The sequence below is a fragment of the Rhododendron vialii genome, chromosome 5a (genome assembly GCF_030253575.1).
Source record: "Rhododendron vialii isolate Sample 1 chromosome 5a, ASM3025357v1".
NCBI classification, from domain to species: Eukaryota; Viridiplantae; Streptophyta; class Magnoliopsida; order Ericales; family Ericaceae; genus Rhododendron; species Rhododendron vialii.
The window spans coordinates 35,090,667-35,115,463 of record NC_080561.1 but is presented as its reverse complement, the minus strand read 5'-3'; the positions used below and the strand labels follow the sequence as shown (position 1 = coordinate 35,115,463).

The following is a 24,797-nucleotide window of genomic DNA, read 5'->3' as shown; positions in this document are numbered from 1 at the left end:
TTTCTTTTGCAGGGATCTGGGAAACCCCAGAAACAATAATGGAATTGAAAACTATAAACGCCACCCCAATCCCCTTCCTCTCCGATTTAGTAATGCACAGAAGATAAACTACAAAAGGATCAGACACACAAGAAAAAGAATGTTAAAACACATACCTATACCCCCTATACATCACTCGACCCAAAATCTAATATATTCCTAAATTACAAATGGAACTAAAACGGGTAACCACCTAATTACCTCACCCTGGCACGGGGGGTTGTGAAAGACCAGGGAAATCCAACCTATGAAGGATATACTGCATATGCTACGCCACCCCTGTATTAGAAAATACACATCTATTGAGGCAAGAACTAGACCTCGAGCTATCTCGCTGCCAGCTTCTTTTCTGATGCTGCTGCTTTCTTCACAAAGCCACATATGCCATTGGACGGTTATGAGGTTCAGCCCATGAACTGGTGGAGATTCAGCAAGCATCATGCTAGTTGTAAATTCTCACTGGCTTCTCAAATGTATGTCGATTCTGCAAATTTAAGGTGGTCACTACAACTCTCGAATGACCTTAGCAGAGGGAACCAACTAATACATAAATCAGCGTCTGCCAATATTGATAACAAGGCTGTGCGTTCGGGACTTGTGGAAGGGGGATACAAAGGAAGGAGAAAATAAGAGAAAGGAACGGGAAAATTTTCCGGCAAAATAGTTATCTTTCTATATTTGGTTTCGCAAGGAAGACAAAGGAATGGAAAAAGAAATTTTCCTGGAAAACAGTTATTTTGTGCATTTGGTTTCGCAAAGAAGAGAGGGCAAGTTGTGGAGAAATAAACTTCCACAAGTTCGATTTTAAGCAAAGATAAAAAGAAGAAAAGGAAGAGAATAAAATGTTAAAAACAAAAAATTCAAATGGAAAATTCTTCTTAGTACCTTTCCATTTCCATTCTTAAGTTCCAAACAGAACCTTGAACTAGCAAAGAAGAATAGGTAAATAAAGACGTAGAGAATTCAAGGGAAGCGTGAAGAAAATAATAAAGAAGTAGAGAATTCAAGAGAACCGTGAAGAAAATAATAAAGACGTAGAGAATTCAAGGGAAGCGTGAAGGAAATAACTTTCTACGTATATTCCGTTCAGTTTTATTTCTTCTTTTCTCCTAAGCTACAAAGCAAACGAAAGAAGGGAAATCATACTTCCATTCTTTCCTTTGCTACAAACACACCCTAAATATCCAACATCATAGGGATGTGTCACATAGCCAACCTCAGTTGATAACATCTCCCTGATTTTTGAACATGTCACTAAACCTGTAAGGCTGTAATAATGCTTGTTAAAGAAATTTTAAGGTATTTAAATACCTGATTTGCTGCATATGACCTCTTAGGAGTATTGTCAGAGTGCTCCAACCCGAGGTACTGTTCCCAAGCACCATAAACATCCCTTCTCTGAAAACAAAATTTCAAAAGAAAAGAATGTTAACCACCTCAACTAAGTGACGCAACGCAAGAATGAGCATAGAAGTGTGTGTCCATATCTACTGAGAGAGAGAGAGAGAGAGAGAGAGAGAGAGAGAGAGAGAGAGAGAGAGAGATTTATGCACCTGAAAACGACTAGAGACGATGTCTGAGTCTTGAAGGTAATCAGGACGACCCAAAGATAAAAACGCAAACTTCCACTGAGAAAAAAATTCCATAGTAAGTTTTGACCAAGCACATTCTGTAAGAGAAGGATGCATCTTGGAGTTGGAAGAGAGTTTTGTAGGCTCAACAGCTCAAGCAAACTAGCTAAATTATATGCCAAAGCAAAGTTATTACCTAAAATAAAAATAAGTCTTCTCATTGACTCTCTCACCTACGTGGCTTTATATTTCTAAAAAAGCACATTTTCTCACTTCTCTTATTATGAAATTAATCTAATTGTAAATCTAATGTGAACAATCGATTAATCTATATCTATGAAAACAAAAAGAAAAGCGATTTGCACGTAACCTATTTTGGTGGTATAAACTTTTTTACTAAATCATATAATGCATCATTAGGTAGGTACAAGTTAAGATGAGAACATATTGCTATTCTTGATGATAAAAAACCTACCTTGTATCATATAAAGTTATCATTTTTTCTATATATTTCCACCACAGCTGCAATAACAACTCCTACACACAACCACCACATCTTTTCCTCAGCTTTTATGTAGTCCCTGTATTCCTTTTCCAAATTATAGATGGTTAGTAACCCTTAAAAAATAAGTACTTATTTGCAATTTTCAAGCTTAAAAATAATAAGCTTACTAAAATCAAAAAATATGCAATATGGATCTTATTTGATAGATTTCGATGAGATCTATCAAACCCTGCAAAAAGAAATTTGAAAAATTATTTTTGTAAGCCTATTATTTTTAAGTTTCAAAATAGGTCCTTATTTTTTAAGTACTTATTTGAGAATCTGGAACGGGGGTATCTCTGATCTCAAGCTACATGTGATGTACATTTTTATCTGGATATTTAAAGTGACACTAATTGTTCTACAACTTTGAATGCTCACTATCATTTATTTGCATATGGAACGAATACAAGCATGTATATCTTATACCACATACCTACCATTGAAAAACTTTCGAATTCGTCAATCCTCATTTATTTTTCTTTGCAAAAAGCAATGGTTTGTCTAATGTCATTTTATATTTTCAAAAATTAGAACCACTTCCTCTCTTCGAGCTAATATTTCACCCTCGCCCAACTATGTCCAATAGCTTTCATTCCATTAATTAAGATATGCAATCGCTCCCCGTTCATGCCACGGGAACACTGCTTGTTAACTACTAAGAAATAGTTTTACCTTCGAAAACTCTTCATCAGGAACCTGCAGTTTCTTCTGTATGCGTACTTTGACTTCAGCCAACGTCTCACCCTCACGGATGACAAGGAAAAAAGGTTCCCCAAAATTCTGGACCTGCTGTTTGAAGTGAGAAAAGAGAGTACTTATTTAGAAAAATGACACCATTGTATAGCAAAATCACCAAATTACATAAGCAAACACCTAACGAGTGATAGTAATGCAAGGAAAAACCACAAATTTGGTCTTCACAAATTCCAACCAAACAACTTACCACTTGGTTCTGAGCTGTATCTTTCATGAAATGATAAACATGAATAAGACGGTCATGTGGACCAAGGTTCTTCTCCTCCTCTGGGATCTGTTACAAGGACAAATATGTCAAAAGCCTTTACAACCACTTGTTATCTGACAAAAATGTCAGTCCACCACAACAGTCAAGATAAAACCCATCAGCACATCTAAAGCGGTTAGTTGAGCCATTGATATAACAAGCCTATGTAGCACTGACATGGACACGTGACAGGACACAAACACAAGATCGACACTCTGACGCGCAGATTTCAAAAAATTGGGGACACGACACATTGGAGACGCGTTTTGGAAATTATTATGTACGCAATTATATGAATAAAAAAAGGCTCTAATTATTAGCATGTAACACCATATATCCTGTACATAATTCACAAAACTCTTCCCATGAAAGGCGGTTCCCCATGTATGTCTTTATAGTCAATAAACCATCATATGTCACACAAAGTAGAAAAGACTTATCTAAGGATTAACAAGAGTCCACTATTTCATTTAACATCCTCGAAGTGTCTTGCAAGTATCCCAAGAGCGTCCGGAGCATTTTTTAGAGTGTCTCAACATCAAAAAAGTTGAAAAAAAATAGGAAACTTCAAATCTGAATGTCAGACACCTGGTGCGTGACCTCCGACAAAGGGTCTGTGCTACATAGTAACAAGCTGTCGCAAGGAATGGTAATAACTTTTTTTATAGGAAATAAATTTACTGAAAAGGCATCAAGGGGATGCCACACATGTAAAATTGAAAGCGAAGAACAAAAGGCCAAAAAGCCAAAAATACCGAAGGAGACCGAACTATCAATGGAGCCTATACACCTCTCTAAATGCCAAAATTATCTAACATGCCAAGGAATTGATCAAGGGTTAGTCTATAAACTACACTCCCTCGACTCCCAACTAAACAAACTAGAAAGTAAAAGACCTTTTCTGCTGACTGTTGTGTTTGTATCTTCGATTATTGGAGGGAAGGAAAAGAAATGGACAAAAATAGAGGACAAGTAAGGTGAAAGAAGCAAAATGCTTTTCTTTCATTTGGATCAGTTAGAAGTGCAGCGGCTTCATGTTGGCATCCCGGTGGCGCAAGGAGTGAGATAGATTGTTGGCATTGGGACTTGGTCAAAGAAAAAACCCCCAAAAAATACAGGTACATCCAATTTGACCAAATAACCTCTCTCTAGCAGTAATAGGGAAAGGGTGGCACTAATCCCAGACGCCGCACTATGTCGCCCTCTCTAGGTTTGTTGAGTTAGGAAATGAGAGAGACGCAAGTGTATGCAAAAACAAAGTCATTCTTTTTTAATGGTTATGCATACAAAAATAAATGTGTATTACTAATTTACATTCATTTTAGATTCACCTTGACAAATACAATATCCGAGCGTTGCCTTAAGATGGAAGACAAGAAAAAAAATAAAATTGAAAGCGAAGAACAAAAGGCCAAAAAGCCAAAAATACTGAAGGAGACCGAACTATCAATGGAGCCTATACACCTCTCTAAATGCCAAAAATATCCAATTTGACCAAATAACCTCTCTAGTAGTAACAGGGAAAGGGTGGCACTAATCCCAGACGCCGCACTATGTCACCCTCTCTAGGTTTGTTGAGTTAGGAAATGAGAAAGACAATAGTGTTTGCAAAAACAAAAAGTCATTCTTTTTTAATGGTTATGCATACGAAAATAAATGTGTATACTAATTTACATTCATTTTAGATTTACCTTGACAAATAAAATATCTGAGCGTTGCCTTAAGATGGAAGACAAGAAAAAAATAAAAGAATTCATCCCTAAAAAGTGGATAAGAAAATTTGACAAAAAAGGATTGAAACCTCGCCTTATGGAAGAAGCCAAAGATGAAAATTTTAGAGGAAAAGAGAAGAATGAAAGCATAAATTTCAGCAAATCTGAAGAAATAATAGTCAGTATCAATCATCATCCCGAAAGAGGTATCCCAGAATTTGACAACCAAGAGCTAGAATGTTTATTCCCGGCTTAGTGATCTGAGGTGCATCCTTCAATAACATATGAAGGCACACGTGTAGTTGCTAGTTTTTTATTGCAAGATAAAAGGGCAAGCAGCTTAGGTTATGAAGGTTTGGGTTATATTTCTCATTCACCAATAACCAACAGCCCAAGCTGTTGAATGAAAGCACTGTTGTGTCTAGTTAAGCATTGACCAAGACATCAAGAATAATATGAAATTCGTAACCTCTCAAAAATAAGAAAATGTGAAGAAACTAAATGCCAATGTGAATTAACCCAACAAGTAAATCAATTACATTTTACCTCCTCTGCACGTAATGTCCAGTACTGATCATTAATGTTCTCAATCTTTTCATTGAGTGGGAAAATCTGCAAAATGTAAGGTGACAGAATAAGCTTAACTAGCTATAGGAAAGCTCTAGATCAAATCAATGCTTTTTTATTTATTAGCCTACCAGAAATTCTCAATTTGCAAAGTCTATAATTCTTAACAAAAATCGCAACACAGCCCACATAAATACATGTTTTTTGCTTTATTGTTTAGAGTGGCCTTTCGTTGTTATCATTGAATGTTCGTATAGGCAGAATCTTTTCGGAAATCAAATTTTATTTGTACAATTGCTTCATAAAACTCCATCTTAATGTTGTCTTACATCTGTTTTCACGGGTAAGAAATCAGGGTGATCTACAATCAGGTGAAGGTGAAAAATTGGTTTCCATGAGCACGGCAATTGAACTGCACAACATACTAGTCATACGTAGAAAGCAAGCCAGAGATAGCAAGCAAAGCAAGAGCTAGCCGGGAAGACATCTGTAATTATCTTTTTGACCCACGACCAAACGGATCCTTGGCTATTAGTAGATTAGTGCGAGTTATGTGCGGTAGGCGCTACAGATCCCAAGGTATGAATACCTTGATTGAAAGCAGAATAGGTGCATAAGGAAAATATATTTGGGCTAGCGATAGGCCTTTCTTGACTTGTCAACCACATACCATCCAAGAAAATACACTCATTTCAATGAGCACTTCGCAAGTTCACACAGTGCTAGCTTTTTTGTATTTATGAGTACAGTCATAGCTTCACTCTTGAACATTACCTTATAGATCTTATGATAGAAAACTTCAAGCAATCTAAGTTCTGCACTTGGATGAGACAACTCAACCTGTTGGGGAAAAAAAAAAGCACCAGGGGTAGTGGATTCTTGGTGAAAGCGCCATGGAATAGTAAATCTTAGGAAATGTATACTTCAGCCGAAGAGAGAAAAATATTATCAAAATTCAGGCAATATAGCTACATATCACTGAAATAGGCGAATATGTCATGCTAGAAGCACATGAAGTTACAGTTACCTTTGTCTTAAGGTCAATAATAACATCGCCAACAGTGCTTTGTTTTGGCAATCTAATCGTATGAATTACAACCTGAAAATGGTTAAATCAGTATTGACTGAGAAACTAGATCTAACACATACCAAAGAGATGACTGCTACAAAGTAACACTTACTTCATCCTTGGTAGAATGATGGAAAGCAACCTTTAGAGTTTTCAGGCCTTGCAGTTCTGGTAGAGGGATATCTAATACCTCATAGTAAAGAACATCGGAAGTCTGCCCAAGGGGGGCAAAATCAGCCAATTAGAACATAGAAGTTATGGTAACTGTAAGAAGTACAATAAGAGAAGTCCAGATCAGAGTAACGTTGTTGAAGAACCTGATTGTAGTGAACTAGCATGTCTGATAGATGTTCCACTCCTCGATACTTGATTGGCTGTGGCTTAGGTTGCTGGGAGTAGCAGTTATGAGCTGTAAGCCTTATTTTTGATGGATCATTCAGGCCAAGATGGCGGGCAACTCTTTCAACAACATCGTCATAATTGTGAAGCTTCGATCTTACATAATTACAAGGATAACAAAATTCATGTTGGTAAGAAAATCCTCATAGAAAACAAAAACAAATAAGAAACCAAATCTTAGTTAGATCCTTTTATCAAGATTGTGCAATACAACACAACCTTCAGGAATAGGAAGAACTTACAATTCAAGAAAAAACTCATCCTCCTTGGGTTTCTCCAAAGAACGGAAGCGAACAACCTATGAATCATAGATCAGGAGCAAAACTACTCAGGAAGTTGTTTTGATATAGAGCGATCAGGATGACAAGAAAGGACAACTTTGGATCTTATCATGTATGTTGAGAATCAAATAATTGAAAAAAATCCGAAGTTTGCAGAACATGATTGGGCAAGGGAAGCAGGTGCATTCCTCTTTGTATGTTATGTTCACAATTTATTCAATGGAGTGATGATGTGACAGTTGGCTAAACAACAACTATATAACATGCTCAGGATAAAAATGGAACTCATGAACTACTCTTTAACTCCCACTGTGCAGCCCAAAATTGAACCAGAGAAACTTTTATGAAAGACAGGCTGTTACCGAGATCGGTTTCCACTCTCACCTGGAACCAGACACGTAATTCAACAAGTGTAGAAAGGGCAGACCTCCTGTAAAAGAAACAAGAAGCAAACAAAAAACTCGAGGGTCGAGGCCTGAGGGGATCAATCTAAATTGCACATTAGTGGTGGTACAGACATGGGTTTCTTGAGTTAAGAAGTGGGTTGGGGCCAGGTCTTGATTTGATTTCGCCGAGTGGCGGAGGCAGAAGAATAGAAGGCGGAGGTGGGCAGCATAATCTTGAACAGTCATATGGCGAGGAACGTAGGGTACTTTTTGGTGGCGGTGACAGTTTGGCCAGAATGGAGGTGATGATGGTATACAAAGAGAGGGACGGTAGTAGGGGGGAGAGAGACTAGCAGATCTGGAAACACATTTATTTTCTATTTTTGAGTTTCGAACCTAGTTGACTGTGCAATAGGTTTGAGTTTCGAACCTAGGTTGACTGTGCAATAGGTTCTGGTCAATTGTGCACGAGTGCTTTTGTCCTGCCTGGTTCTTACTAAAAAAATATGTCAAAACTCTTTTTATGTTTAGACAACTAAGGAATTCTGCAACACTTCATGGTAAACTCCACCAGAAACATTTTTTTACCAAACATATCTACCTAAACTGTTTGCAGAAATCTTTAAAACATGAACAGAAATAGAAAATAAAAACGTTACAAAGGGAAACTGTCAATCCACAAGCATATATATATATATACACACACACACACACTTAGGATCCAATGAGGGATCCCGCACAGCCTTACCGTGCGGGACTCCCCTTTCCCGATCAAATTGCGACGATCCGAGCCGCTCAAAGTGTGCAGAACGTGATTTTAAGGGTACCCGCGAGAAATCAGCAAAAAAAATGATCGGGAAAGGCTTGATCCGAGCAGTTTTTTACTGAACCGTTCAATAAAAAACTGTTCGGATCAAGCCATTCCCGATCATTTTTTTTGCTGATTTCTTGCGGGTACCCTTAAAATCACGTTCTGATCACTTTGAGCGGCTCGGATCGTCGCAATTCGATCGGGAAAGGGGAGTCCCGCACGGTAAGACCGTGCGGGATCCCTTAGGAGATCCGGACTGTATATATATATATATATAGAGAGAGAGAGAGAGAGAGAGAGAGAGAGAGAGAGAGAGAGAGAGAACACATCATGCCATATAGAAGAAACAGAGTCACATGGCAAAGGCTCTGGAATACCTGCCGATTATGCACATATTCTAGAAATGACGGAACATCAGGGTAGCGACATTGCTCGCTGCTTCCAACTTGAGGAGCTTTCTGAAAGCAAATGATGTCACCATCTTCAAGCTGCAGAAGGAGGAGAATAGGTTAAACATTTATCAGTAGTTGACACATACAACCACCAAAACGAGATGAAAATGGAAAACTATGCATAAACACCCAATATATAAACAGTAACGGATACAAGTTGATTATACTCGTACCTGACTACCCCGAAAAGTAAGCTTCTTGTCGATGCGTTCACACATCACAGTAGGTTCAAATTTTATTTCCTGAACATCAAAAGGATGATTAAGATGACTGACCAAGCTATGAGGCAATCAAGGAAGATGAAAATTATGTTAAAACCGTTAAAAACAGCACAAATTGACCTCAAAGAGTTCAACTTCTTCATCCGGAGAAAATCCAGCCAACTCATTTAGCTTTGTCAATATTTCCACCGGCTTTCCATTGGCTTTCACAAGAAGCCGCCCAACATAACTGACAACATAGAACAACCTGAATAACTAACCAGAAAAAAAAAAGGGTTGGGGGGGAGGGTAAGAATTAGTACCACACCCCAAATGAGAGGAATGTTAAGTACCGGAGCTCCTCTTTCAAAGGGTCATAATGCTTGAAAAATAGAAGAATGTCCTCTTTGCTCTTGATTGGAGGAGGAATTGGCCGCAAATCCTGCATAGTTGCGCACATCAAGCTCAGTGCCTAAAGCTCCACGTTTATATCAGAAACCAAACATAACAAAACCGCAAACAAAGTCCTTGAAATCAACTTGAGCAACAAAAGAGGTTGGATTGATTAAATCCAAATGAATTGTTGTTACCTGTCCAGGTTCCACTTCCAAAAACAATTTTAGCTCTGCATTATTTGCCTTATTGGATACCTCTCTCAATTGTCCAACCTAAAATGCATTGAAGGGACAAAAAAGCTACATCAGTTTTTAAGGCTCAATTCACTCCAAACACTTTAACAGGATCATGGAAGAAGCCATCATAGCATGCTATGGAGAAGATACATCTACCAGACCCATCAGCACGATAGTTAAATAAGAAAGAACATACAATAATAGAGGCATCAAGAGAATGGCACCCATGCATAAAAAGAGGCCTAAGATAAAGAGGCCCCACACTACCATGTGTATCAAACACATCTATATGCTAACAAATTGATCGAGAGAAGGGTTACATTCCTTTTACTCCCAACTTTAAAAACTACTAACAAGAGAACTATTGAGTCCATGCAAGGGACTCTCCAAACAATCCAAATGCCGAAGATTCCTTTCGAGCCAAATAATACACATCGAGCAAATGGGGACCAATAAAGAAGCTCCACAACTCCATCCAGAGTATCCCAGACAACCTAGAAAAGTCACCAACTCCGCATTCCATTTGCATACAACACCAATTTAGAAAAATCATCCTTCTTCGCATTAGATATCAAAAGTAAACTGTGCCAGATGGAGCTGTTTTAACTATGGAAAAAGTACACACTGATGGAAAGTGCAACACATCAAATGAGCCAAAAGTCAAAGTTAATTACAGATTGAGCTTCCTCTTGCGGTGTCAATGGGCGATTCGGGCGGTATGTGTGGTTTTGACGCTTTGCCCACAACCAGAAACGTTGACATTGTATCGGTATACCAAGCTCTTTGGCAACTTCCTCCTGGATATAAATGCAATAGAATGCAATCAGAAGAGCAGCATCATAAACAGAATAGATGATAAATATAGCATAGCATCACTCAATCTTAAAATACATAACCAGTGCAAATTTTCACACATCTACTAAGTTTAAAATTTTGAATATATCAAGAGGCAGACACATGATCAGATACTAGATAAACCTAACTCCACCTAAAACTGGCAACTCAACAAGTGAAAAGCAAACCAAAATCAAATGATAACAAAATGGTACTGAATACCTTGAAAAGGTTGAAAGGCATTTGTTTTTGAATACGGAAACTACGAACTTTGTCATGATCCACAAGATCAAAATAAATATCCCGTCCAATCTGTTCAAGAAGATCCTCGTTGCGAGCAACCTGAAACAGCAAATAACTTATTCAGCAAAAAAAAAAAAATTCCAAGAAAACTTCTAGCAACGGTACAACTTGAGGGGAGTTTAGACAGTTGTGACCTTTATGATAGTGTAGAGATGTGCCTCTGCTTTTTCTTTTCTTTTTTGCTCCTTCTCTTCTTGTTCTTTCTTCAACCTTATCTGAAAGTTGATGTACACACACCCAGTATATTTCATTTGGTCGAAGAATATCATGAACTTGAGTTGAAAAGCACAATCAAATATCTTACCCTAAGGTGTTCCGCTATGTCTTTTTCATCCACATTACATATTATTTTGTCCTTGTCACTTTCACGTATGTAGACAAGCATGTATGCATTAGAATACTTTGTAAACTTGAATGGAGAGTTGTTGAACCCAGGGTTTGTCTGTGGTAGCTGTTTCACAAAAGAAAAGAACATAAAAGAAAGAAGCTTGAAGGAAAATTACAATAACTGTGCATAGCACTGTTATACAAAGGGTTACCTCTTCCTCACCACCATATTGCTCCTCCAAGGCCCTTTTTATATCTTCTTTTGTTACCCGTTCATCATCAAATTTAAACCTACAATCAACCCACTACCTGTGAATTCTGTCAAGTAACCCAACTGGTAACAACCAAAAAGATGGTGCACCATAACACTAACTTGAAAGAAAATCTCAAATTCAAGCACATTTACTTGCTAAACAATGCTAAAGCAGTATGAAAACTATTTACCAAACAAAACCAGCAACCAAGAAAACTAAAAGGATTGAATAGCTTTGATGGTGATACCAAACACCACAGGTATTATTACGACTAGTATCTCCAGTATTTTTCCCAAAAAGCTTTGATGAGCACCATTAAACAGAAAAAATAAATATCAACATACAAACAACGAAAAATCATGAATAAACATGGCAAAGCAAACATATAAAATACCACTGATCAGAGAGGGTTGGCCGGATATAAGCATAATAATGTCCACCGTGCACCCCACCACTGTGTACCAGAACACTGCAAACAAGCAACGATGTCATTAAAACTCTGCTACAAGAGACCAATTATATGCCAGATCTACAATTCTGACTCCTGTGATAAAATCGTAAAATAAAAGTTATTACAAATGTCTACAATGTACTCTTGAATCTTGATGTTATGTACATTAATTTTGGTAAGGGATGATTGGTTGTATAATGTATCCAAGAAATTGATACATCAATGAGTTGAAAACAGCCTTGTTTGATTGTTAGGCTTGTCCCATGTATCCGGGCTTTAGGCCTTTCAGCTGTTTCCTAGGTTGGCATCTTGCTAATCAAGGGATTGGGTCTCGGGTCGGACACTTTGTTGTCGCTATCCTTGTCCTATTAATCTTTGTAACAATTTCAAAGGTTAATAAAATTTATTTTTTGCCGTTCAAAAAAAAAAAAAAGAAAAGAAAACAGCTGAATACCGATTGCATCAATCTAAAGATGGTGTAGCCGTGTAGGACAATACCATCCATCTGGAGGGTGGAAATAGACAAAGCCCAAATAGAAATTATATAGCAATCTCCACAGATACTTGGAAACAAAAAGATACATATTTATTCATACTAAAGGCAGAAAATTAAAAACCACATGGGACAAGGGGTTATAATGCTGGGGTTCTATATAATTGACATACATGGCTGATATAGTACAAAGATGCAACTTATCCAAACTATTTCCAGCAAGGGGAATCGAATGAGAATAACTTTGGCCACTTTCCTTCAAGGGGGAACCCATGACTTCAAGGTTGAGTTCTTCCCTCATCCAACCACCAAACAAGGTGGAAGGGGGCTTCATTTGGTAAACCTAAGCTACACGTTACGTTAGAAATAAAGCTGTACATACATGCCATCTTTTTAAGTCACTGCATAATATCAAGATATTAGGAGAAATTATTAGATAGTGAATTTAGGAAGGCAACCTGACATCTCCAAATAAATTCTTCACAGTTCTTACGACAGTGGGTATTTTGCAAAACAAGCAGGTAGTGTTGTGCGTTGAGTCATTTCTGAAAGTACCTGTGAAGTGTATACAAGTTGCGAACAGTCCTATCTGCATCAGGCGACAAATATTTTCCATTCTCTACGTCAAGATCTAGTTGTAGAGGGAACTCATACCGGTCATTTATCTGGTTCAAAAGTAGAATAAGTCGTTTCAAACTTTCAATATTAAGATTTAAAAGCAGAAGATTTTATACACAAGTCAACCAGTTATTGTAGACATATTTTGCAAAAAGAAACAAGAAAATCTATATTAGGGAGTAAGGGTAATAATAAGTCATGCTTATAGACCCAAAATGCCCTCTATTTACGTAGTGCAGAAAGAAAAAGGCTCTTGCTCGCCCATCGCCCCCGCACAGCACCCCAGAACGTATTTTGAATTGAGGAAAAACACTGCAACTAGTAAGACAAATAATGGAACTGAATACTTGAAACCTGTCCAAGACCCTATACAAACCAGGCAAAGTGGGGCCCTATAAAGCTATCGCACTTCTTCCAATGATGCATGTTCGGTTTCTTGTATTGTATTATGAATGAGAACTATGGAATACTGTGCATACATGATACATCAATGTTAGGAAAACTAGAGAGAGTGGGACGGGACATGTTTTCTACCACAACCAAATAATGAAAGCATCTCATGCTAACTGCCATAGATATTAAGTTTTTCACATGAGCTTTTTGCAGAGATCAGGAAAACATGTGGCATACGACACATCTAACTTTCACTTAAAGGTTACAGACTTGCATTCTCAGTTTTTTGGAGGACCTGATACAAACTTATAGAATCGTTATACAGAAGTGCCCTCATGATTGAAATTCATATCCCTGTAGCTTAAGGGAGGATTTCAAGTCTAAATCGGTACTACAGATAAATCTCCATTCATTGTTGCAACTTGCAACTTACTTGGAAAGAAAACCATGGAAGATGGGCAAGTATCGATTAAATTCATTATTCTCTGTGATTCATATGGGTGTTCAAGGATGATCGGGTAGATGTTGTGTTTGGGTGGAGGTATGGTAGAGTGGGGAACCGTAAGAGGAAAGTGTGGCTCCTTGAGCCACTGTGCTTGATGTTGGCTTGTTTGGAGGGAGTGCTATAGGAGTACTTTTGAGGGGTGGAGGAACTGATTTACAGAAATAACGAGAAGTCAAATAAATCAAGCAACTTCAGGATTTACAGGAGCTCCGAATTTAATTGACCCTTTTCACCAGAAAAGAGAACAAGATGTTGGAGCCAAACATCATGAGTCAAGGACTCATCTATGGCTTCCCTCCAACCTTATCTATAAAACATGAAGAATCTTAAAGTGTCTTAAATCACGATATTCAAACTAGAGATAGGGGGGAAAATGGGGGTTTCAAATGATCCTAGAAATGAAATCAGTTAAGTTATGCAATAAAAATGAATCCTGACTTGTTAATAAATTAACACTCCTCCAAGCTTCTTTCACAAAACATTGCACTGAAGGCATAAGTCCATGGCCATGGGTGCCTGATTACTGCTTAAGAATAACATGTTGCATTTAATATCAAGAGAGTTATTTGTTCTATCTACCCATCACATTCTTAAAATCCACAAACCATGAGAAGAGGCCAAGCACCCGAAACTTCAGAATAACAACCAAGAAAGATGAGTTTCCAATCGACTAGGAAAGAGGCATTGAGCTTGCATTCCATTCCCAATGGATTAAAGGAATGAGGTACAACAAAACAGACCAGGAAGGCAGATAGAAACCTCTCACAAAACATCATTACCCAAAACTGTAGATTGCCTAAACCATGAAGCAACGTGAACCTTCAAAGACAAACAAACATCACCAAACGAGTTTTCAAAACCTTTGATGCATGGAGTGAGAGTGTGAAGAACAAGGGTCCTACCACAGATAAAATCCTTTGTCACAAAATAGATTAACATTTTTTTATTGTTTCTTTACATCCTTTGTCTTTGATAAGATGTCGATTGGTGTCTTCACGAACCATAGCCCAAGTTACCTAAAATTCTATTACACAAAAAATTCTTGCATGATACCGGAAATACACCTCAAGGTGAACCCGTCTACGCATTTTGGAAAATGAACAATTTCTTGTGTTTTTTCTTTATTCTATTCACAATACTAGTTGAACACTAACACTTAACATATTGAACAAACAGAAACGGCACCTGCTCATAAGAATCATATCAAGAAGGCGAGAAGATGGATTTTTAATACGAACCTTTACCATGGTATCCCGCATGAAATCATACTCAAACCGCTTTAACTGAAGTTGAAGAACCGGGGGAAAGTCAATGAACAGGACACCCTTCCTTGCTTCCTGGAAAGGTAAAGAATACATCATTTCTACTGAGAGAATTGCATTGCATCAAATTTAAACAAAAGAACAAACTACTCAACATTATCAACCATTTAATGGTTGTTCAGAGTCTTCAGACCATCATCCAAATTGTTCGATTCATGTAAAGCTCTCTTGGAACTCAGAAAAGTTAAAGAATTTAAAAAAACAGGTTTCAAAAGCATCCCACCTGTAACCCATACTGTTCTGCATGATACTTGTTATCACCCTCAAGACGTTCCACCTCCACATACTTATCAAAAGAAGCATAAACATCACGGCATCCCTTTACATCAAGCTGAAGATCTATACGATACGACAATACATTTCCGACAGTTAAGACTACAGATACAGCTGAATAACTGTGGTGTAACCGTGTAAGAGGTGGCAAACGGGCGGGTTTGGGCGGGTTGAAACGGGTCGTGGGTCAAATATGGGCGGGTCGGATATGGTTCAAAAAGAAAACGGGTTGGAACGGTTCGGGTTAAATATGGGTCAGGCCAAACCCAAACCCGCCCGACCCGACCCGTTTTCCTTTTTTTTTTTTTTTTTCCTTTTCCCCTTCCCCTCTCTTCCCCCCTCCTTTCTCTGATTTGTCTCAATAAGGGGATTCAAAAAAGTAAAATTTTATGATTAAAACTCAATTTGTACGTTCCGCGTCAATTTTTTGTCGATTATTAGTTCTATTCAGAGAAGAATCGAAAAATTAAAAAATTATGATCCAAACCCATCCGACCCGACCCATTCTACTTCCTTTTCTCCCTAAGCTAAAATATCCGGTATACCAACGCCGGCTTCGGGTGCATTTGGATTAAAAATTGAGTGACTTTTTTCTTCTTTTTTTTAATTTTTTTTGTATTTGTTTTTTTGCGTTAAACTTTTGTAGTTTATTGATTCGTCTCAATGAGAGGAATCAAAAAAGTAAAAAATTATAATCGAAACTCATGAATTTTTTAATAAAGACAAAATAAGTAAAAAAATAATCTTTTTTGTAAAAAACAAAACTAAGTTTCGATTAAAAAAATTTTATTTTTTTGATTCCTCTCGACGAAACGAATCAATAAGTTACAAAAATTTAAAGCAAAATTAACAAATGCGAAATTTTTTTGAATAAAGACAAAAAAGAATAATCATTTTGACTTAACAATCCAAACCCACCTGAAGTCTTCTTCTCTGTCCTTTAACAAAAAATCTTATTTGCAGACCATTCCGTAAAGAAGGTTTTATGAAGACCAATCGCTCACGTCCAAAGTGTTTTTGGATGATCCGAATTGAAAATCAATTATGACCGGTAACAATTAATTGTGACCGGTCATAATTGAAAACGAATCTCAGCAAATTAATTGCACGAATGGATGACTGAAAAGTTTAGCGCAAAATTATCAAATAAAAAAAAATTAACCCATTTTAACTTGCCAAATCCAGATTTGTTTTAGTTTAGTTCTTTCCAAAAGTCAGAGAGAGAGAGAGAGAGAGAGAGAGAGTGAGTGGGGATTTGCAAGGGAATCTAATTGAAGTGAATAAAGCAGACCGAATTTGGTCCCGTACAGGAAGCGATTTTGTGCAAGAATTGGTATTTTAGGTCTAACCCATATTGAACTCATTTTTAACCCATCTAAACCCATGTAAATATGGGTTTATATGGGTCCAACCCATATCAACCCATTATACAATATGGGCGGATTGGGTTGGGTTATAAGTGGGCGGATTTGGGCGGGTTAAGAAATGTGGGTTGAGATTACCACCTCTACTTGTAACTATAGGCTGAAAGTAGTACCATAAAATGATTCCTTTCTGGTTGATTTGTAGTCCACATTGATACATTCTATATAGTTCATGTGGTGACCTTCAAATAACTGCTGTATTGTACCCTCCACAACAGTTCCCTGATCCAGAAAAACCACAATCGAGTATAAACAACCTCCTGGGGCTATGTCAAGAAAATCAAGTTTATCATATGATTAGCTATTAAGTGCCATACCTTCATCTTATCTTCAAGTTTTTCACAAAGGACCCTGTTAAGCTCTTGCACATCGTGCTGCATGAAAGAATCATACGTATCCCATCCAAAAGATTTTGTCAACTCTTTGGTTGCTACACTAGTGTCGCTATACTGAAGCTTATAGAATAAACTCTGCAAAGCCAAAGGAATGCTCCCAGACGGCATATCATTCTCGGTTGTCGGCATATGATACACTGCCTGAATATAGTGGTACAAATAAGGCAAGTTCGTGGTGTTTTAAATAAATCAGACAAGTTGAACGAATATGCAAACCTTTCTGAAATAAGGAATATGGTACAATGTCTGAAGGAGAGAGTTCATGTAGCAAGTAGCTCCTTGGTTTTTAAGCCCAACATAACCAGTCTCTTTTTTTGAGTCGTGTGACCAGTAATCAACAACCTTACGAACAGCAACATCAGCTTCAACTACAACAGTATCATTCACCAGGTAACCTCTAGTGGGGTCATACAGTTCACTAAGAGGCATGAAAGAAGTGAAACCCCAATCGCTTTCTCGGGCGTTGAACTGGTGTTGCGTGTCTGAAAAGTACCACAATTAGCACCGAAGTAGTAATTCTACCACATGAAGTCAAGGCTTTTAGGCTTTCAGTCAATAAAGCAACAAAAATTTGTATTAAGAATTTGCACCAAATTTCAACATTTAGCACTGTCACCCTTCACATGCTTAGGAAGATAACAAGCAGTAATTCATGCCAAATGACAATTTCCCGCCTTGATTTGACAAATTATGTTTTCCCACACTGAAATTAACATATCTTCTGCACGGAATTGCTCCCACATAACAAACCCACTCAACACCTTTGGGGTAAAATGGGGTGGGGACATTGTTTTCCCGATTAATTACTGTTTTTATCATCAAAATCAATTTTATTAAGAGAAGAATAACAGTCATTTGTTTTCCGTTGCACCACAAAAAAAAAAAAAGAAAAAAAAAGAATAACATTCAGAGGATCGAAGGACAGAGTCCACCAAAGGAACCCAAAAGCAAAAGAATTGTTTTCCCGATTAATTACTGTTTTTATCAACAAAATCAATTTTATTAAGAGAAGAATAATACACATTTGTTTTTCCGTTGCACCCAAAAATAATAATAATAATAATGACATTCAGAGGATCGAAGGACAGAGTCCACCAAAGGAACCCAAAAGCAAAAGAAAGCAAGAGTCCGAAACTACATAACCCACCCCTTTTCAATCTCTATAATAAAAATAAAGGAATGACCTTCATCTCCCAGACCTCCCTTCTCCACCAGAACGGTATTAAGAAAAGATATCCAATCTAATGGATATAATGCTATACATGGTTAGAACTCCAATTTTCTCTTCAGCCTATTCCACATAGGAAAACGTTATAGACAGATTTTTCAATGTCAGAAAAAATCTGCGTCATCAAACAAATGATTGTACTTAGATTTGGAAAAATTGGTGATCCTCTACAAGAGAGTTTGAAGAAGTCTGGAATTTGGGAATCTTGACACTACCGGAAAGGATATGCTTTGACTTATTACCTTTCCCATTCATTCGTCTTCTGTTGAAAAAGTTAGAGATCACGAGTTACTATAAGGGTTCAGTTTACAAAACAACAAACCCTGGCAATCACATCGACCGTTCAACTTTAATCAGATTTTTGTTAAAGAAACCGCAATGGAGATAGATAGATGGATACAAATGTCAGCGAGGTCTACTGAACTGGAAAGGCTGGGAAACTGATCAGTCCAGGTGGATTAGCTCCACTAAGGCAAAAATATATATATATGAGTGCCATGTACCTATAACAAATGATAAGCCTTGGAAACAAGGAAGGGAGACGAGTTTGAAATCACGAACAAAACAACAATCCTTGGCATCACATCAACTCTAATCAGATTTTTGTTGAGGAAACAGCAATGGAAGGAGATAAGTGGATACAAATGTCAGCGAGGTCTAACGAACTGAAAGGGCTGGGAAATTGATCAGTACTGAACCTAGTTCCCTAGGGAGATAGACTGGATAGGAAGAAGCTTTGAAAGTACTTCATTTTTTAGCAAACTACTATTACAACAAACAATTGGTCCTCAAGGAACATTTCAATAGAATGGCATCCAGATTCTTGACTGCTACACCTCTTTTCAGGTACTCCCTCCATCCCAAATTCTTGGTCCTATACGGTTTTATGTGCAATTTTCAATTGCCTAGATCTCTCAATGTATATTTTTTTATGTTTTTGAAAACATTATTTTATAGAAATAATTGAAATCTATCAAACAAGATCCATATTGCATATTTTAAACAATATACATTAAGAGATATAGGCCATTGAAAATTGCACGTAAAACCATAGAGGACCAAGAATTTGGGACGGAGGAAGTAACATTTTTTTGACGTGGACAGCCACGGATGAGATCTTGATGATTAATATTTGCAGAAAGAGAATTATAAAATCCAATTCTAGTGAATATGAACGGACTACCCGTTTGATAACTTGATTCGGCCATGGGATTGGACTAATAGTCCGTTCGGACTATTAATTCCTTGTATGGTAACACAAATGGCTCCGGATTGTGAATCCCATGGGATGAGGAAGCCGGACTTTAGGGGTATTACCCCTTGGGACTTGGTATTCATAGTCCAATCCCAACCCCTTCTCATTACCAATTTCTTCTATTAATCCAATCCCATCATCTAATCTCACCCCAAACAAACATACTCATTATCAATCCCTTCTCATTACCGATCCCAATCCTAATACCATCTCTTTACGAATCTCATCCATATTCTCATACATCTATCACTGTTATCAAACGGGGAAGGAGGCAGCAAATGGTAACCTATCCCCAAATCCTTGCAAAGAGGAATGAAATGTTGGCTGCCATCTTGGATTTATTTCTCGCCCTTTGTGCATAGTGAGGTTGTGATGGCAAGATACTATTATTTTCGTGTACTGGTGTATATTTATATACTTTTCCACTTGAAGCCAGTTCCAGGCCAATGACCCATTTGAAAAGAGACTGATTGGTCTAGCACAACTCTAACACCCTACTTGGCTTGTTTTTTAATCTAAAGATACCAAATTTAGACAAATCTGCTACCAGTTTCGTTTGAGTTATTACAATTTTTCCCACCAGTTCCGTTTGATCAAGAGTTATTATTTTTATATTTTTACACCAAATTAAAGTGCTCACTTTAATTTGGTATAAAAAATAAAAATATATAGAAATACGTATTTTTGGAATTTGAAAATGCACGGCTTCCCATAGTAGACATTTAAAAGGGGACGGAGGGATTATCATCTTTTAGTTTCTAGAATATTTCAGGGAAATAATCACGTACGTACTATTTAGTTTCTTCCCAGTCTCTTATATGCTATTCCTTAAGTACAAAAAAGCAGAGAGAGAGAAAGAGGAGGAGGAAAAGAACCACCAAAAAAGAGGAATATTTGAACTATGACTCATTTTTTTCCTTTGATCTCCACTATCATTTAAGATGGAAGCCCCATTGGCATAGAATCATGACGCATATCTATAACAAATTCACATTTTTTTACTTCTCAATATGTACAATTGTCATCAACCAGGCAAGAAAAACTTAATTTGACACTAAGCAACTCACGTCCCTAAGCATTACCAACTGCAAAGTACAATTCCATTCACCTAGGCGTGAAGTGATTACCTTTTTCTTCCATGCCATACAAAAACTCACATATTGCTACATGGATATCAGTAGGGGTGAAAGGAAAACCGACAAACCGAAAAAACTTGAAAAGACCCACTGATCGGTTCGGTTTTTGGTTGGGGTAAAGGTGGGTTTGCTCGGCTTTGGTTTGGACTGAACCGAACCAATCAATTTTAGGTTTGGTCTCAGTTACCTGAAAATTTCTTCGGATCGGACCGGACCGAACCAAACCGATATACCAAAACCATACCAATTTGGACCGATCAATCAAAGCCATCCCTCTTAAACCTTGAAAAAAAAAAAAACAAATCTCAGCTGTCCATCTCAATCTCAACTGTCCATTTCAATCTTAATGCTGACCCAAAAAAAACCGAGAAAACCGACTGAACCGAACCACCCCGAATCGATCTCGGTCCATTGATTTTTCGGTCGGGGTCGGTTCATGGCTATATTACCCCGAACCGATCGGTTTGGTCCCCAACATCCCAAAAACCGAACCGAACTGACAGATTTGGACCCTTAGAAACCAGCATACATATGTATTCCAACCAAAAAAATGAGAATTTTTCCATATATACCTGATACCATATATAGAAGATGCACAAACACAAAAATTTTAAAAACCGGGGCAGATGAACTGGTTGTACCATCGATTAGTCTCAACTCTCAAGTCCAGTAAAGATGAACCCTCAAACCGTTCGTACAAAAATCGATCTTCAACTTGAAAAGTGAAAACCACTAAATTCAATGGTCCAAAAATGATGAGTCCTTCCAATCAGTGTAGCATAAAAATTTATTACGTTGAAAACGCTTTAAATGTGTGTATTGCAACGGTCATGCAATGCCAAGTGGCAAAAGCAGTGCAAGGGATGAACTGCTCAGGCCGACACATTTTTGTATAGTCGGAGGCCAAACTTTTACAGAGTGTAATAATGCCTCATTTTTCATTCCTGAACCGATATGGGATTGTAGCGTAAAAAAAAAAAAAACTGAAAATTAACCCAAAACCTTTTTTTCACTTGTAGATAACATGCGATGCATTTGTAGGACTTCCATTAATGCATTGTACTCTTTTCAGTCTTTTGTGCACAACTTGTAATGCTTTTCTTCATAAATAGATATCGTTGTATTTATGACATATTTAAAGCATCATGATTCAACTCCGGTTGACCCAATGGTTAAAGTAAATGCAATGACCCATGATGCAATCCCCTCTCCGCTGGCTCCAGGTTCTGATTTTCAAAACATAAAACTGTTGGTAAAACTACCTAAAGTATTATACCGAAAAATGATATATCCATCCAGGATATGAACCTACTAAATAAAGATACTACAAAACATAAATTGAGAAAGATAACAAACTATGCACAATGAACACGATGTATAAGTAAAGACGTACATGACGCCATAACCAATAAACACAATGCATAAAGCAAATCGCTACTTGCTAGTCATAACTTTGTATAAGAGAAAGGGAAAATAGCCCAGCGCACAGGTGGTGTACACTATACAGTCTGTGCAATTCTAGGTAGTGATTACGTATCCAGAAGATATAAAGATTATAATAATTTCATTTCCATGTTTTTCAAATACGATACGTATAAACACCATTAAAGGCATACCTTTCCTAACTGTAAACTTGGTAGTATGATGATTGATCACAGCTAAGCTGAATTGAGCATATCTACTCCACCCATATGGCAAAGTAGCCGAATCTGCAACATCTAGATACATTGACAGATGTTCCACGTTGTTCCCTTTTGGGAATATGAGCACCCTCCTGGCCCATGCAACACAACAGATTATATAATCTTTTAAGTTTAATGACTAACAGTCAAAATCAAGTTACGGCTAAAATATAGACAAATTAACATACCATTTATATCCTCCAACAAGGAAAATCTCAGAGTAGAGCTTCTTAGTATTCAACCTCGTAAAATTTTCAATTGTCCATGTGAACCGTGCCGACGGTGGATCATCAACTGTATGAGTATCCACTGCATTAGCGGCTTCTGCAGGCACAACTGAACGAAATTGAAAGAGCACATTGTATGGAAAGTTGGATTAGGAGTCAATAATGAACGGGAAACTTTGCAATCTTATAAAAAAAGGACAAAAAGAAGTGCATATCTACCCCGATCAGTTGGGAAGAAATTAGTGCAAGAAAACTATTCCGGGAAAATTATAGTGAAGTAGAAGTCTAAATTATGGAGAAACTAGTGTAGAAATGCAGAAATCTTGTGTTTCTTGCTGGACGAGTTTTCGAAGGGTTGAGATGTGGGTCCCACAACTCTCCTGCTAACTAAACCCATCATAAAAAATGCATTAAAGTTAACACATTCCTGTACTTTCCTTTCCCTGCTACTACTGAACGGGGCCTTTAAATTAATTGATTACTTATAAGTTATAACTAAGCAAAATCCAAGATCTGAATACAACCCGGAGCGAATTAATCCAATCAAGAAAAGTAAAAACCTAAACTTTGGAAAACTTAACACAGTCAAAAAAAGACAGCCAATATACCTTCCATGGGTTGAGGTCCGTTTGGTGCCAAATCTGAATGCGGCACTAGCATCTCATCATCCTCTTGCTGAAAAACCAAACAAAAAAACCTTCAAAGTCAAAGAGTGATTGGATCTAGCAAATTGAGCACTGCTGACCAATCGAAGCCCTAAAATCGATAAAAACCTCGAAATTCAGGACCAGCCCAAATCGTAAACCAACTCGAACATCAAAATTGTACAGTGCTCGTACAGATGCATATAGAGATAGTGCGTGTGGAAAAAAATACGAAGAGCAAAGTTGGTATAGTACAGAGATATACAGATATATATGCGTATGAAGTATTCGTGGGTAATTACGTCTAAAGGGGAAGGCGTCATGAGAGTCATGTGGCTGTGTGATCAGCAAATCTTCGAAGAGAGTTGCTGTGGAGAAATTTATCAAGAGAGAGAGAGAGAGAGAGAGACAGAGAGAGAGAGAGGATGCAACGTTTATACGATCGATGAAATTGTTAAAGAGGGCTTGTCGGGTTTAGAATTGCTAAACAAGCCCCAATAGACGAGCCAATTTTTTAGAGCTGAGTTAAGCGTTAGACTGTTGAGTTCGGCTTTTGTGCTATTTAAAGTCTACAACTCAAATTCTATCCGATTATTAAACGTATCGAGCCAAGCCATGAAAGAGCTCTAACTCGATTCGTTTGTAGCTTAGTCACCGGGCTATTCTATTTTATGGAAAACCCTATTTTATTTTATGTTACTACTGCAAAAAAATTGCACATGTACGTGATCTTGAAAATCTAAATTAATAAATGGAGTTTCAATCATATGATATATTTACAATTTCACCCCGATTCAGAAATTCTATTTAGTGGGCACTTAATATTCATAAACTATTTTTTTTGGAAGAAATTACTACAATCCAAATGCAATCATATATAGCTGGACTTAAACGTTCATTGCCATGCAAAATAAATTATAAATTATAATATATGCTTCCAAAAGTGTCGATATAGAAATCTAAAAATTCATTGCTTCAAATTTTTTTTCTTCTTTATTGTCACAGTTGACCCTATCGGGTTTTATATTTTGAAGTGTTTTATGACGGTCTCATTAATTATTCCGTCAAAAATATCTCTCTCCAGGTACACCTCCTAGTTTTCATTTAACCATTGGTTACAAATTTTTTCCGGGGTTCCTCGCTCTACTAGAAAAGTTCATAAAAATTGAGTGGGATCTCGCGAGCCACGTACCTGTACAACAAAACATAACGAATTAAATTGGGTATTCTCAAACAAAAAGAATTGTGGGGTGGTGTTCATTCTACTCTCCTAAACCTCTCTCCCTCAATTAAATTGAATCAAGTAGTTGTATTCTTGTTATGCTTGAGAACATAACGAGATCCTTGATGTTTATAAAATTGAA

General features: G+C 37.4%; 1 protein-coding gene across 6 annotated transcripts; it reads right to left on the bottom strand.

Annotated features, from left to right (window-relative positions):
- Positions 1–23,899, bottom strand: LOC131325065 (ubiquitin C-terminal hydrolase 12-like). 6 transcript variants are annotated; one of them, XM_058357112.1, is made up of 32 exons: positions 23,736–23,899; positions 23,398–23,464; positions 22,751–22,898; positions 22,497–22,654; positions 17,478–17,743; positions 17,184–17,402; positions 16,980–17,088; positions 15,393–15,508; positions 15,086–15,184; positions 12,887–12,996; positions 11,782–11,856; positions 11,346–11,424; positions 11,111–11,257; positions 10,941–11,021; positions 10,726–10,845; positions 10,344–10,466; positions 9,628–9,705; positions 9,391–9,479; positions 9,179–9,287; positions 9,011–9,079; positions 8,763–8,873; positions 7,150–7,205; positions 6,826–7,003; positions 6,621–6,722; positions 6,467–6,538; positions 6,214–6,279; positions 5,419–5,484; positions 3,101–3,187; positions 2,830–2,946; positions 1,593–1,667; positions 1,351–1,437; positions 1–523 (listed from the first exon to the last, which is right to left on the bottom strand). In XM_058357112.1, exons 1-32 carry the CDS (start codon positions 23,763–23,765, stop codon positions 482–484), a joined length of 3,351 nt encoding a protein of 1,116 aa, XP_058213095.1. In that variant the 5' UTR covers positions 23,766–23,899; the 3' UTR covers positions 1–481. The 6 variants fall into 6 exon arrangements, with proteins under 6 accessions (XP_058213095.1, XP_058213096.1, XP_058213094.1 ...); XM_058357113.1 differs by having other exon boundaries at positions 2,830–2,943; XM_058357111.1 differs by having other exon boundaries at positions 1–1,437.
- Between the last annotated feature and the right edge of the window lie 898 nt (positions 23,900–24,797).

Bases quoted from the DNA above. Each gene is read 5' to 3' on its own strand.
- LOC131325065 (XM_058357111.1), bottom strand. From the start codon at position 23,765: ATGACTCTCATGACGCCTTCCCCTTTAGAC. The intron at 11,857-12,886 runs GTACTTTCAGAA...GCTTGTTTGCAG, and splicing joins AACTTGTATACACTTCACAG to TGTTCTGGTACACAGTGGTG. The intron at 7,206-8,762 runs GTATTCCAGAGC...TATGATTCATAG, and splicing joins AATATGTGCATAATCGGCAG to GTTGTTCGCTTCCGTTCTTT.